Source organism: Opisthocomus hoazin, chromosome 10, assembly GCF_030867145.1.
Source record: "Opisthocomus hoazin isolate bOpiHoa1 chromosome 10, bOpiHoa1.hap1, whole genome shotgun sequence".
Lineage (NCBI taxonomy): Eukaryota > Metazoa > Chordata > Aves > Opisthocomiformes > Opisthocomidae > Opisthocomus > Opisthocomus hoazin.
Window position 1 is genome coordinate 11425913 of NC_134423.1, and position 16508 is coordinate 11442420.

Sequence of the window (16508 nt, forward strand, 5' to 3'; positions counted from 1 at the left end):
CCTGAAATAGTCATGAAACAGTTAAAACTACTAGTTTTCCAGAAAAGTAGAGCAGCTGATAAACAAGCAGTTCGATGAGATTAGAACCATTAAAGGCTGGTAACTTTTGTATCTGCTTGTTGATAGCAAGTGATACTTAAAGCTATCTCCTTATTTGGGATATTTAAAGATGTTTTGCCAGGGTGGATTCTTTGATGCCTTGCATAAGACCACATATTTAGCTTTTACCACAGCAGGCGCAGCCTCCTCTGTCCAAGCCTTTTTCTTTTCTTTTTTTTATTTCAAAAACAAGCTTCATAGGAAATGAATTACCTTGGAGAACTCTGCTCCTTGGGCACAAGTGGCTCAAACCGAACAACTATTCGGTTCAAGGAGGGAGCAGCCCTCTGCACACAGAGAACACATTTGTTTTCTTAAGAAGCTGAGATTATATGCGGCAAAAAAGCGTGCCATAAAAATGACTGTCCTTCAGATAACATCCCACTGACTTCACATAACTTGTCATTCACACGTGCACAAGCTCAAAATTGTTTTAAAAGTGTTATTTTCTGCAGGGACAAATGCCCCTAACTCCTTCCCACAGGCTCTCCTCCTTCACGGTTTTTGGAGGATAGTCAAAAGATGATGTGGTCTAACTTGCCTCGGTCTTTTGAGAACAGTAAGAATCCAGAAAGCAGGCTGCACAGTGTGTTAATTTTCCTAAGGACAGTAGAATCACAGCTATTGTGTGACCTGTATTTTCCTCCATTCAGAGCACACCTTCTCAATTAGAGTGATTAATAAACAGCAATGCGTATGAGGGAGATATAGTGGAATACTTATAACAAGTGATTCTGAGAGTGCATTCCTGAATTAGGGTCAGATCTAGAGGTCAAGCTGAGGGAGCACAGTTCTGTGTAAGATAGCACATAAATCCAAGTGGCAGAAATTAGTGACAGAAACACAGAGAAAAGCTGATGTGGCCTTAGACCCAGCTGAGACTCTGATCTCCTCCCCGAGTGGACATCAGCAAAGCAATGCTAGTTGCACAGTTTGAGATGAGAGAGCTTGACAGGGAAGATGACTTAGTTTTACACACAAAAAAAAAGTCTCCGTAAGTTGTAGATATACTTAGTTTCAAAGAGATCCCTTTGAGATCCCCTCAGGCCCTGAACTTTTAAGCTAATAAAGCTGATATAAAGCCTAAATTGACTGAATAATGCTTGAGGAAAAATGCAGAGAGGTTAATGGCTTGAGGGCGGTCAAAGGCCACCTTGCACGTGAACTTCTACTCGGAACACAGACCACTTTATTTCTGCAGAACCCTGAGCAAAGCTGATCAGTGCCCAGGTTTCAATCAGAGTACGTTATGGGTACAAAAAACCCAGTCCAGTGGCTCATGCAGTTCAGTTCCTCATCGTCACCATTAGCCAGAAACAGTCACTTAAGAGGAAAGTGAAAGAAACTTCTCAAATGACAATCTGAAATAACGAAGCCATAAAGTTTATTCCTAATTCTTATTATTTAGCAGTTAGCTTAGTCCTGAAGCATAGGAATTATTTATTTTACATCTCATATAATGCAATGTTTGCATGGATAAAGGGAATACATTTGATAATCCAGTGAAGACATCCTACTAAACTCTTTAGTGTCAATGAAATGTAATGGCAATGAGTTCCACAGATTAACTGCTCATTGAAAAAGACATTTTTCTTTATCCATTTTAAGTTCTCAGTCTTTCCATTTCACAGGCTGTATTAGAGGATTTAAGATAATAAGACGATTCACAATTTCTTAATCTAAATTTGTAAAATAATAAATGGTAAAATCCCTTCTACTTGGTTCTTTGACAATCCCTGGTGTTTACAGGTTTTCACATAAAATGTTACCAAATGTCACGCTTAATGAACGTGCATAATTCCCAATTCTGTTAGCACAGAAATGTTCTAAAGAAAAATCTCACAAAAGTTGTCATTGATGAAACAGGGCAAGATGGATGTTTAATGCTTTTAAAAGCACTGTTGAGCACTGCTGAGTACGGTAAATAAACCTTGCTGATATCTAGAAAAAAGCAAATCCAGACATATTTGAGCAGAAGGGGGAGTTGATAGTCCCACCTGAACTTTTCAGGTGAGTCTCTCCCATTTCAGTACACTTGCTCCAGCAAGAATTTTCTTTTCAGCTATAACATCCTTGAATTCTTCTCACCAATTTTTGCAAGCTACACTTAAAAAGGTTTTGGATTCAGATGAGAACCATACCTTAAGACTTTCTCTAAACTGGGAAGGACTTTTGTTTTAAACAGAGCCCTGTTGTCATTTAAAAGATTTTGTTCTCTTCTCAAGTAGCTTCTGAAGCAGCTTTGGAACCTGCAGGACTGGATCAATGACTATGAGAAAGTGGAATGTGGCAGTGGTGGTTATTCCTGCCCATCTCCTGATGTGATCCTGATCTTAATATATGACTACATTTTTGAAGAACAATGATTTCAGTTGTCTTCACTGAGTAATCTGTTACAACATTCATATTCCTGTAGATAGAGTAATTTCATGGCTGCTGTCCCACCAAATCAAGAGAGCCTCCATATAAGCTCCAATCCCTACGCTCTTCAGGTTCTCAGGGTCCAGACCACAGATGACCGCAGATGATGTGCGCTGTGGCACACCCCTAGCCCCAGTCACCTGTATTTTTTTCCTTAAATAACAGTTAGCGGCATAACAGAAATTACTAAAAACCCCACTGAAGAGATAACCCATTTGGGGTCTTTTAAATCTTGGTGCTCTGAATCACCAGGCTGCAACTGTCTTTCTCCATTGCCTGTCTACGGAAGTTCAATGCCTAACTCAGATTCTTGAAATCACGTTTGGCTTACTGTAATTTAAAGCAAACAGTGTGAGCGATTGTCAGCAACCTCAAGGCAATCAACACAACAAAAAGCATTTGTGGACCACTTACACTCCCAAAACAACTCCATGGCAGGCAGGAACTGTGCAAGTTTCTGGCCGATTTTCTGAATGATTCTTATCCGTCACTGACATTTATGTTAATTTGAGGAACAGCAATTTGGCTGGAAGTTACTCAAGGTGAACTGTTTGTACTATGAGTGTAGCACAGGGGTAAGATTTGAAGGATAACAAGACACTTCCAAAAGCTTTGATATCTCTGTCCTCTGGTAAGTACAGAGCCCATGAAAGTGTCCAGTGAAATGCCTAGCGGCTATTTTAACAAAAAATAGCCTTAAAAGAATGCAGATTGCTGATGTAGTGTGTAACTGCAGTGGAGAAGCATGCTTTGTAAGAAAAATGTTCAAAACAAATCTTTAAAATGCATCTAAGCATTTCCCTCCTTTTGGCAGCAAGACAGAACATCAGGATAGCCATCTTCTGCGGCTATGGAACAACAGAACTCCCATCTATTCATCATGAGCTCAAATCCTTTTGACAATGTTAACCTCATTTTAGGAATTAGACTGGCAATCTCCACTTCGGCTATGAAGAAATGTTTTCTTACCTAAACCATAGTGGAATGAATATACAGACGTCACTACCTGAAGGAAGTATTTCAGTAAACATACAGTTTTATCTTTAGTTCATCCAAGCCTGGCCCAAAGATCCTATAAAGGAAAGTTATGGCTGACTTGTAGCTATGACAGGAACCGATTCTGTTTAATACGTAACTGAAATGGAAATGGCTGTGCACAAATCAGTTGTACCTTGATTTACAAAGGCGCTGCCATCTAAAACAGCGCCGAATGAAGTTTTAGTTCAGCTCTGATGTGGTTTATGAAGACAGGAAAGGAAGAATCAGAAGGCTGTGCTGCAGTTGCCTTTTAGGAAATATCTCAATCTAAAAAGCTGCTACTGGGTATAAGCAGTGATCTCTTGATGAAGGAGAAGAGAAACCTTTATCTTGTGCAACTCCAGTAGCACCAGTCTGATCCGCCAGATAACAAAGCCTTTGAAGAATCTTTTTTTTTTTAACTTCTGTGTGAATCCACACTGTGCTGTACCACCTTCATCAATTACAGTGACAGGCCAGAAATATCATCATGTTATCTTTTTAGAGGTCATTTTTAGGTTTTACCTGAGAACAACTGCTGCATCATGACCTACAGGTGTTCTAAGAACACCTGATTTTCACCTCGATTAATGATAAACCTGCCGTGACTGCTGATTTTTAGCAAAAATTTATCTATCTACAAATTTTTGGTAAATTTAATACATTAGTATTTGCTAGCTCCTTTTGAACCACCATATGTGCATCCTGGCATCAAACAGCAAGAAACAATCACATGGATAAAACAAAGCCAAGTTCTTTAGTATAACAGAGATAGTTTTCAGCTTTCCAAAGAACTGAGTATTTCGCAGGTGTTGTTCAAAGGGAAAAACTGACCTTTCCAGTGATAACTTCAAATCCCTTCAGCCCTGTTTTTTGATTATGTTATCAATCTTTAGCAGCTTTGTAATCCATTGCAAAGTACGGAAATATTGTATCTTCATTTAATTTGCTTTCAAGACCCCCCAGTAATTTGACATTTTAAAGCTTATCTTATTTTGCAGGTCATCAGTTTGGTTTTTCAGTGAGCTTACTGTAGTTGTCATTCTGAGCTGGAAAAGTGTCACATTCATGGATTGCTATATTCATGTCTTCTGTTTTCCTCTAAGCCTCTGCAAGCTTAACTGAAGACTTTAAACATCTTTTCCATGCACGTATTTTAGCCTGATTTAACACTAAACTCTTACTAATACCTGAAGAATTAACACAAAACAAGTATAGCATCTCGTCTGTTATGTCTCCTGCTTGTGCAAAAATGGAAGTTGACAATCCTGATTCTCACCTACTGGGATATTAAAAACAAAAGCCAAAACCCTTTAAAAAAGTGAACTTCCTTTTTTGGCACTATAAAGTTTCACTTGGTCTCTTTAACAATATTAAAAATTAAGTAAAAACCAAGTAACTTAAGGTATTAAATTGCATCAAGGTAACTGAATATAACAACTGAAGGACGCAGATATCCACTTGCTAGTGTTCCCACAATGTATTTCTCAGCACCTCAGTGTATCGTCTTTGAAATTTGTAGAATCCACAGAACAACATTGTTAGAAAGAAGAAATTTCAACTCCAACATTTGGAAAATTCCAATTTTCACCAGGGAAAATTGTGAGATATGTTGTTAGCCAGTATCATCATGACTTGCAGATAAAGAAGGAGGAAAACTTACTTTTTGGAATAAGTGAGAGAGGCAGGACAGAACGACCCATTGCCTTCAGTAGTAAGGACAGAAGGTATTCCAGTAGTAGTGCAAAGATATAAACCACTGTAACAGCACCATCTCTAGTGTAGTCTAAGAGCAAGTGCCAGCTATGACCGCAGCCATTAGCCTACCATTGCCCTTTGACCACCGAGATAAGCAGCTGCTGTTCCCGACTGGTCGCCCTGTCAGATCCGTGAATTGATCTGGCTGAAAAATAACTGCAAAGTTATCTTTCCCTTGGATCGCTTCCCCAGTCTGGCTCACCACAGGTGACCATACGAACTACCTTGCCAGCACAGGAGCAGGCACTAAGGAGGCGGGAGCAAGAGAATCTCCTGATAGCAATATATTCGGTAATGCTGCTAAAGAAAAATGCTGGTACAACGTCATTTCCTCTAGGTTCTCACGGAGAGAATACAAAAAATGGGTTCCTCTAAAGAGCAGCTGAGAGCAGAAACGTCTCCAATTCTTCAGCTTGCTCCCTAAAGCTGCCTACTTCTCCCCATTTAATTTACAGTAAGTATAGAGAGACTAGACTCCTATCAAGGGTTATTCTAGCCCTGGGTACGTTCCCCACTGTCTTCAGCCTTCAACTGTAACATGCGCTGTAAATACAGGGATATCCCCTTTTCCATCGCCCACACCCCTCTATTACTGTGGTGCTGTACATCTTGCAGAGATGCTGAATGCTTACAGCTTCTGCTGACTCTAAGAGTCTGTCAAAGTGCTTAATGCTGCTGAAACTCACACCCACAATTTGTACTGGGATTTTTTTTTTAAACCCTATTTGCTAATTTTCATGCACTTTTTTTTAAAAATACAATTCTTGACTCTGAAATTGCAGTTCATCCAAGTCTGCAGAAACAGACAGTACACTACGGTTTTGGAGATCATCCTATCTTGTGTTTGGGGCAATTACTTCAAATGTAAATCTACAGAAACCAGCTTCACCTCATACTATGATAAACTCTGTCACCATTTTACATGACAAAACCCAACGCTGTCCACGTCTGACAAAAGGCAAACAGTCTGAAAAGTAGTCCTGATCTTCATGAGAATGCTGTATCAGTGTTTCCAAACATGACACAGAAGTGATCTAATTACACTTGGTGCAAATGGTCACTCTTGGTTAGTTTAAGAGAAGCAGCAATCAGTTTATGGTCACTCAAACTATGCTCACACAGAGGTTTCTATTACTTTAAGTGAACTTTAAAATGATTTTAACTAAAAATGACTGCAACTTTCTTGTATAGAGAATGGAGAAAGAAAAAAGAACACTGCCATGATATGTTTTCTGAGGCTTATGCATAACTCAAACTTCACAAAATTTTTAATTTCCTGCCACTAGGTTATTGTTATAATGAATTAAATAATGCAAGTTTGAAGCTATTTTGGAATTGGTTTGTATAATAACATTGGAGGACATATTCTAACACATCGACAGCTCTGGTCGATACTCAGGGAAATGCGTACTATGCCCATGTGACTGATGGCAACAAATGTCTCCAGCCCTCTTAGGTTATGCACTGTCATGAGCTGTAGCAACTCAGTGGTATGCTGAAAACAACGCACATCTGGAAATAAACACGGTTCTCCATGTTCAGAGACTACAACGAAAGCCTGTGCACCCTTGATAAGGGAACAGACAGACCTTTACACCAACAGGCAGACCTAAAGCACTCAACTACCATGAAGTTACAGGGGTAAACCAAGTATCTACTGGCCAAATACTTTCACAGAAATTGAAACAACAAATTCTTTTAGTAAATTCTGATATAAAAATAAAATAGAAATGAAATCACTGAATGAAATTGTCAGGCAGAAATGGAGGGAGCAGCTCTACTGAATCCAGTACTGTTAGGGGACAAAAGTATATTCATCGCTAAAGGCCTTGCAAAACAGAGATCAACTACTTCATAGATAATCTATTATTACTTTTTTACATGGTTTATTTTGGGAGTGCTGCAGTGATGCTACAAGCATAGCATCAAGTTAATTAGCATCTCTTGTATTCTTGGGTATGCGAGATAAAGTTAGCACACCACCTTTTGAGTCACAGACCTTTTAATTTCTATTCTACTTTTCAAGAGTTGACTTCTATTTCTGCACAGAAATTATTTTGTTTCCTATAAGAACACTTTCTTAAACTAGAAATTCAGGAAAGCATATCAGATTCATTACAATATGGCTATCATGACATATTAGTGAATCTGCAATACAAACTCCAAATATCAGGTATTGTTTTTAGGTTTTTTTTTTTATCCTTTCTGATATCCAATATGCTTTAACTTATCTAAAATAAACATATTTTTGAAAAATTACACTTAATGTAATAAAACTCCTTAATTTCTCCCCTTTTCAGCAGCATATACAGGCCGGTTCACAACTGACTAAAAAAGATGAGCAGATTACCTGGGGATTTTCTTGGGAACCTGCGGTGGTGATGAATGGCTCGCTATTTTCTGTTCAGAGCTCTCTGGAAACTGTTCCTGTGCTTCTCCTTTGTCCTTTGCTAGTGCCTCTGCGATAGCCAACTCCGCTCCGCTCTTGTTTTGATGGTCAGCCTTCGGTTCGGCTTGCGCCGGTTCACATCTATACATGAAAACAATCGATGGCTTCTCACTGGAGTCTGACTTTGCCTCGCTGAACCAGTGATGACGCTGAACTGGAGGAGGGGGGAGCATATGTATAACAGTTCCATCAAGACCCACCAATTTTCCTTTCTCTCTTTCTTTCTCTTTGTCTTCCTCATCGTCAGTTTTCCTGCGGCGGAAGAAGCTCTTAAACGATATCCAGCGTTTGGGCTTCGCGTCAGCAGCTCGGCGACCTTCTGAATGAAGGATTGACTCTGCCTCTGTTGACCTGGTGGGACTGTTTGGTTTGGTCCAATTGCTGAAATGTCTCTGCAACAAATTACTTGCATGATAGGGTGACGAAGTGGACCGTGGAGGAGGAAATGGTGGGGCTTGCTCTGTTCTGGGACTTGTGGTATTTGGGGCGGCTCTCACTGGCTTTGGAGAGTGAGTGGCAACTGGCTGTGAAAGTGACTCTTTCTGCATTTTAATGGCGGTGTTTTCCACTGTCTTGGATGACTCTATTTCAGACTGTGACGTAAACAGAGATTTGGGTCGTACCAGGGTGTTTTTAGTAGAATCTGCATCAGGGGGCAAGGAGTACAGTTCTTCCACGCTAGAAGACTTGGGTCCAGACTGCGGCGTTTCTGGGGGAGACTGTGGAGGCTGGATAGAAGCCACAATCTGTGAAAGCACCGTGCTTGCATTCTCCCTGCCGCTGCTGCTGCCAACAGAAGCCTCTGGTGTTAAGTCTATTTTTGCTGCAGGCTCTTGTGTTGTCTTTTGAACTCTTAATGGGGAGCTGTGGTCAGAACTATGACTTCTCTGTGGTGATATCTGACTTTTACTGAGACAGCTATTAAACTCTTGGACCTTCTGAGCCACAGAACCCAGCCGGCATTCAGAGCTATTAGTCACCCCCTTTGCTTGGGAAAACTCAGTGGGTTTACTTCCTATGGCTTCAGTCATTTTGCTTTCTGTTTCTATTTCTTCGTATGTGTGGCTTATTACACTAGTAGTTTTATCTTTGATTGACAGCTCTCCACTGGTCCCTAGAAAACTCTTATAGATGGCCAGGTTATCATATGCATTTGGATTGATTACAATAGGAACTTTAATAGCATTTTTGGAACTCTTAGCATAAGTGGGCTCATCATGAATGATAATAGGGAAAGGTGGCATGCCAGCATTATTGTAGCTGTTGAATTTTATCTCGGACAAATTGGGAGACTTAACTGGGATAGTTTTTGAAGAAATGTTTGTAGCCGTAGGTGAAGTAGGAGCTGACTTGTGGCTTGTCTTCCTGGGAGGAACAGAAGGTCCTGAGCTGTTAGCAATTAACTCCACCTTAGGTATCTTCTGTCTTGGACTAGTACTAGAAGTCCATACCTCTTGATATCTGATTGCACTGGATTTTTTCAGATTAGCATTTACTTGTACAGGTGATGCTGCAGAGGATGCAATAGGTGTGCCTGGAGTTACTGGTGAGCTTGGGCTAGAGGATGTATTTTTGGTTTCTGAGGTTTCAGTCTGATTCTCCTTACATTCATTGGTCATGGCCGCTGATACATCAACTATGGTATATGGCTTGCAAACCGGTTGTTCCATATTCACTACCCTGTAAGGTTTAGCTTGCTCTTCCACTGGCACCAAGTTTATAGTTACAGCTTGACCAGCAACATCTGAAGGACTTTGATTCTCTTGCTTATCAGTCTGCACAGCAATTTTGCCATCCTTCTCTTCCAGTCGAAGTGCAAGGACTGCCTTGTGAGTTTCTAGACTTTTTGGAACACTTTTGGGAGCTTTTGACACATCCTTCAGTTGCTGATTATCACAAAGACTTTCATATTCGGGTTCAATCAATTTGAGGTCCTGAGGAGTACTAGGAGATAGCCCTCCATTACAGAGCTTCTGTGAAGAACTGCTGGTTGTTCCAGAATGAGACTCTTCTGTCAAAGAAGAATCAGGAGATGTAGAATCAGAAGACACCATGCTCTGCATGCTCTCTTGCCCATACAGAATTACAGTCTCTTCCCCATAACCATTCAAAATTTCATCGTAACTGTCATCGTAATCTACTGCACAGATCCGCTGGAGAGACTTGTTTCTAAGGGGCACAGTATTCCATTTCTTGTCAACACAGAACTGAACAGGAGATAGGGTGTTAGCTCTAAAATTAGCAAAGCGAGGTTGGCCCCTCATACGAATTTCCATTGCTAGCAACTCTTCATCACTTTCATCCCAGCTCTCATGCTCTTCCTGCATGCTGCCAAAATACGTGTCATCCTCGCTCTCATCTCCACTAGAGAACTCTGGATAACAGAAACGTCCACCTTCATTACTTATTACTTCAGTGCTTCCACTCAGAATAACGTGCTTACTGTGCGAATCCTTCATTCCGCCCATCATGCAGCTTGGAGGGATCTTTCTTTCTAATGATCTTTTATAACAATTATTTATTCTTCCCAAGAAGGTTTCTCTTGAGTTCATTTCATTTACCGTTAACTGAGGTGTGGTATCCAAACCCGCAATCTCCTTCAAAACTTCTGTCAGTCCATTATTATTGTTATTTGGTATCTTACCTACGCCATCATTGTTGCCATAAGGCCTATGAACATGGCTATAACCTTCAATTTCATCTTCATTATTATTGTTCAGTGGTTTTTTGTTCAAGACAGCTTTGTTTTGGTTCCAACCCGCAGGCACCGACTTGTTCTCACAATGATCCGGTGTGCTGATTTCACCACAGACACCCTGCCCATCTACTACCATCATGGTAGGTTTCACAGCTATAGTGGGTTTCTTTGCCACAGGCGGGCGGAAATTTCCTGTATTTCTCCCACGATGGCTGGTACTTTGGTTTGCATTGGTTTTCAGATTTCCATGTGAGAGGGTTTTTTTTTCAGATACTGGGGGTAGCTGATGCAAGCTCTTGGGCTTGAAGCAGTTCTTACATTCACCAGGTTTCCAGACGTGTTCAGTGAAAGTGTTGCAAGCAGACATTTTCCCAGAGCTCTGTGCTTGATGCTGTGCTGTTCAGTGCATGGTAAGAATTTCATCCGTAGGTTGCCACTCTGTTCCCTTAGTATGGCTGCTGCTTTGAGCAGTGATCATTCTGAAACATAAAAGAGAATGAGGGTAAGAACGAGCAAAAAACCAGGTTGATCGTTATACTGACATTTTCTACACTATGAACGACTCGGAATAAGCAAGTAGCCTGTTGCTGATGTCTTAGCTATTTCTACATAAATTTACAAACCTATGTAACCGAAATGCAAAAAAGTTGCAAACATCACTCTCCTCACACATACAGAATCAAAACTTTGGCAGCTAAGCCCTGTATTACTGAAGTAGAGGCAGAGAAATGGCAATAACTGAGAACTTAGAATAATTCTCTTAACTAGTTCAGGACCATTGACCTTTAATTTTGCCCAATAAAACAAATGCTAGGAAGAGGATATAAAACAGAGATCAGCACACGTGGTTTTCAACACAACTACTTAAACACGAGACAGGAAAGTAAGAGTATGTTTACTCTCATAAACGTAATTGAGACATTTGGGTTAGCTTTGAATGTGAATGAGCTCAGCTTAAGCGACAAAATATGTTCAAGCAATTCCAAATTTTGCCATTTTAGCGCTTTTTTCATCAAATTTTAACTGGGCAGGAATTTTGGTTGAAGAGACAGGCTGGACTGCAATCCTGGAAAAGTCAGATAAAAACGCTGGGAAACCTTTCTAGACAGTCACTGTTTCTTCTGCTTTAGCTTACAGCAGTGACAATAAACTCTTCTGACAGCCTCAAAACAAGGCTATGGATTTTTAGTCCCTGATTTGTTTCACATGTAGCTTTTCTACCTAAGCCCCTCCAAGCCCCCTGAAATAACAACTGAAAAACCCTTTCAGAGTGAGCCTTTTTATTTCCTGAAATGACCAGCCCTAAGTAAAAACAAAACATGAATCTGCTGTGCTTTATAGTCATTGGAGTGTCCAGGATTTGAGATTTTCATGAATTAATGCCTCAAGATTCTAAGCCTTCTAAGCCAAATCCACCAGTCTGGTCTCTTTGTCACTGTTGCATAACTATTTATTGAAGACATTTTACTGAGGTGAAAGAATCTCTGTCCACCACCACTTATGTAAACACAGGCACTGAAAATCAATAATTTTATATTCTTACAGGCTTCAGGTGAAAATATACTTGCTAATTACATAGGTACATGGAAAGGGTGATAAAAAACCCCATCCAGCTAAAGATGCAGCAGGTCTACACTGGAATTCACCAGGGGCACAACCGCTTTTGATCAGTGTAGCAAACAACAGAAACCATTAGTAAACCTGACACTTGTATGAATTTGTCAGTCTCCTCACGTACTGCTCTGTGTTTTGGCAAAGGGCTGTCCTGCGCTGGAAAACTCTAACATTGCAATCCTGTTCCAACACCAGATGGGGCTGGAGTCTAACTCTATTAAGAGTATCTTCAGACACATTCCTGGTACCAGGGCTATCGTATTTTATATGCTGACTAAATATATTCCCAGACAAAGCTTTTTGCCAGAAAGTCAGTGCCAAAAGCTTTCTCTGTATGACCTAAGAGATAGAAAGTCTGCAGACAGAGATCTGCCCAAACTTTCAGCCTTTGTTTCATATAGAGTAAAACGCCTTTGTGTTTTTTGATCTCTGCCAAGCTTTGTTGCTTCAACACTTTGCAAGCCCATATACTGTAAGCAGAAAAATTGTATTAAGAAATAATTCTCCTAAAACCCCAGAAAGCGAGCGAGCGCACATCCTAGAATTTTACACCCTGGTTAGCTCCTTCCTTTCATGTATTTGACAAACAAAAGGAGTAAAGCTACCCAATGGGAATCTAAACTAAACGTTTACTTGGAAAATATATTTTTCCATTACATGAAACTCACAGAACCACAACATAATGTTCGAGCCTGAGTAAAAACTACGGCACGGTCATAGCTCTGTGCAAACACACATCCCACATCCCAAGAGTAACACCTGCAGCAACGTAGCTTATAAATAAAAGGCATGTTGACATGTCTGTGTAAATTCAGACATGTAGCTTGTACACGGAAAATACATGCCACGTGTAGATATTTTAGAACTTTTGCTTTTCAGCACCTGATGGAAACAGTTCAAACACAACCACACTCTCTGACACAGTTTTTGACAGTCTGTGAAACACACAAGAGCCACTGACTTCTCCGGTTTATAAACTACAGCTGGGTTTCCAGTTGACTTCGGCACTTGCAGGATGAGCAGCTCCTGCAGCAGGCTTTGACACTGCCTGCAGCTGTAACGGAGAGCAAAGGCACACCTTCAAACAAGAGGAAATGTATCTCAAGAAAACAACCAAAAGAATTCCAACATGGTGCTACTTTCATACTTTGAAACCGGAAGCACTCCTACGCTATTACAAATTAAATTCATAGTGACCTTTATATGTCTAAACAAGTATTGCCATTCTAAAAATAATTCAGGCAGTTTCTTCATTGCTGTACAACTAAAAACTATTTTTCTGATGTTTTCCTTTCCCTTTAAAGAAAATACATTTACTCTTTCAACTACAGATTTCCTATTATGAGTGATAATTATAGTAAGAGCGATTTTGAGTAATAACAGAAATAAAATCTTCTTTCAGATGTGCAAAATGTGAACCATTCTGCACGTGTTCCGGCTGCTGGTTCCACTGCTGTTACCAGCAGCTGCAACCTGGCAGGGGGCAGCAGCGGCCACTGAAGGTACGGAAAATGTGCATAAATACAAGAGAAAAACGCCCTGGCACTGCTCCTTTCTAGATTCTTACCCTACTCTCCAAAACAAAGGTGGCCAGCAAGAGACCAAAGCAGTCACACAGCAGATCTCTTCAGCTGCTGTAGTGATCAGGTATTTTTCTTCCATAGCTTCCCTGCTTCCATGACAAGCCCCTGGAACTGCCAAGAACAGGAACGCATACTCTGCAGGGCTCCTGGATCTTCTGAAATGGGTAGTTCCGATGACAGAACCTGCTTGAAGATACTCAACCTCCCCAAAATCAAGGCAGTAACAACGTCAGGTGTAAAATACAAAACAGCATTAGGCTTCTAAAGCAAGCATTAACAGTAAATGTGTAATATCAACAACTGTGCATTTCATCCCTGTATCTCACAGCCTTTTATGTAAGTTGATAAACGTAACTATTCAGAATTCATACACGGAAACTCTGCAGTGCAGTGACGCTAAGCAACTAAAATTCACCAAGTGAGTCAGTGACAGAAACAAGTACAGACAGACAAGTCCTGCTCCCAGCATGGTGCTGCAGCCAGCAGATCGTGATACTTCATTTACTAAATGGTTGAGTCAGCGCAGATAGTGTATCAGCTCTAAAGGCCACATCACTCTGTGTAAATGAGAGGAATGCTCCTCCTTTCAGCAGACACACAGCTGCACACAGGAGGGCTGAGTCTGCCCTGTTAAGGTGATATCAAACAAACAGAACTGCAGAAGTGTAGTTCACTTTCCAGGTCAGAGGGAGAAGATAACAGATGCGGAGCTGCAGTGCAGAGATGAAGTTGTCATCAGCTCAGATATCCTCATGTCAGGAAACAACCTTGCACAGAAATGCAGAAGTATTTTTCTGGCTCTTATTTGTTGACATCATCTTTGTTGAGTGCACAAAGATAGTAATAAACATGCATTTCAGGCATTTTCCCTTTGTTCTAAACGATTTTAGGTTGGCAGGTCTCCTTTAGATGCATGCTGGCTGAATCACAATGAAGGCCTTCTCCAGTAATACTTTATACTAACATAATCCAATTAAAAGGAACTTAATTGGTGTGCAACATTCCCTACAATTTCAACATTTTAAAAATGAATAGTCTCAGTAAGTACCAGATGGTGACACGCACTAATTAATCAGGCCTGCTCAATGAATGAGCATATTAAAATGAATGCACCTATTCGACATGTGTTTTCAATGCTGTATGCTGCAAAAAACCTTCCCTTAAATGAATGCCTGCTGTATTGCTCAGCAATATGCACAAGTGTGCATTTCATCATTTGTAACTGGAACACTATCACTCTTTGATCTCCTCTTAGATCCCCAGATACTCGCTGCAGATCTCCTTTTGTTTGTCCTCCTCCAGGGAAAAGGCATTTAGCTACAGCATTGCTATCCACGAAAATGGGCCTGCAGTTTTTATGCTGCAGAATAAATTGCATTGACCAGCCTTCTTACCAGACAACGGTCCAATAAATTGCTGCTGAGCAGCCCACGAACCTCTCACCACTGAGAGGCACGGCCTCAGACTGAAAAACTCAGCAATGGCAACCTAGCCTAGGTTGTTTCCTCTACAGGATAGCCCAGGCACCACAAAGCCACTACGGCTTGGTGGCTTTGTCTGAACCGCTTACAGGCATCTGGACAGTCACTGATCATCATAAACAACAGCGCAGGAAGAATAAAGTGATGGTTATTCTTTGCCAGTAACTGATTTCTGTTTCTTTTAAACTTTTATGTAATCGTAAACATTTTAAGAGACTTTCTGGAAAAACTGAAATGCTCCAACTTCACACATACGGCCGCTGCTTGGGTGGCAATGGGCTGTGGAAACACCCTGTCTCCCAGAGACAGACTCAGGGCCACTGAACCACCTAGCACGGATAACTGGGAGCACATGTGACAGGCTAATTACGTGGGTTTTTTTGTCCTTCATGCTGTAAAAAAAAGAATTGTTCTTAAATTTTATATCATTTATCCAACTTCAAAGGAAAGCAAAACCCCAAGTGAAGCTAGCTGCAACATCTGTTAGATACACGAAATGTAACACTGGGAGAAGAGCTTCACAGCCAGAGAAGCCATGGTCCCAGTCTGAAGGCATGTTGAGAAACACACCTGTTCACATTCTGCACCTGGAAGCACTGTGCTTTGGGTGATCTTGCAGCACTTATTAATGAAACGTAAATCGAGATAAAAAAAAGGTGCTATATAGTATCACAGTGGAGTTTGGAAATAAAAGCTAAAGTATCAGTATTAAACAATGTGAGTAGCCCAGTCACAGATTTTCACAGCCCCTTGTCACAAAGGCAAAGGAGTGGTTTATAACACAGATTTTTGAAGAGAGGAACAGTGACTCACAATTCAGTGAAAGATGAAGAAACAGACCCAGACACTTAGGTGAGATGCCCAGTTCAGTCATGGCACTTACTTCACCCAAGGTATGCCAGGAAAAAATGTGAAACTGAATCATGGCAATCGGCATTATGGACTGCCACAACTTTGTTCCCAAAGTGGACTAATACTCACCAAATATTTGATCATCGTTGTAACAAGCCAGTACTGTGACTATGGCAGATAGCACAGATGGAAATTTCCATAAACACTAGGCATTACCATTTCTGTTAAAGAAGAAAAGTTCTATCTTGTTGCAGATCATTTTGGGTGTTTGTTTTTTTTTTTTTCCTTTTTCCCTCCTTCCAGTCAGAACCACATGCCCTGGTAACTGTCCAAGGCCATAAAATGAGAGTTCTACAGAAAATGCAATGAATGTGCAGTGGATATCGAGGAGGCAATGCCCTAGACTCAGAAGCTGCCAACTTCGCTGAGCAGCACCCTTCAGCAGCACCACCCGTCCAGGCAATCCGATGGGATTCTGCATCATCACACGGAGAACACAAAAACCAGTAACAAAGAAAAGTTCTCAGATTTGGTGT

General features: G+C 40.7%; 1 protein-coding gene across 11 annotated transcripts in view; it reads right to left on the minus strand.

Moving 5' to 3' along the window:
- The window catches only part of PEAK1 (pseudopodium enriched atypical kinase 1), a 124218-nt gene that overhangs the window by 30613 nt on the left and 77097 nt on the right, over positions 1 to 16508 (minus strand). For all 11 annotated transcript variants that reach the window (XM_075431610.1, XM_075431612.1, XM_075431609.1 and 8 more), the window contains one exon: positions 7646 to 10921. In XM_075431610.1, the coding sequence (XP_075287725.1) occupies positions 7646 to 10809 (3164 nt within the window). In that variant the 5' untranslated portion in view covers positions 10810 to 10921. The remainder of the gene's footprint in view (positions 1 to 7645; positions 10922 to 16508) is intronic.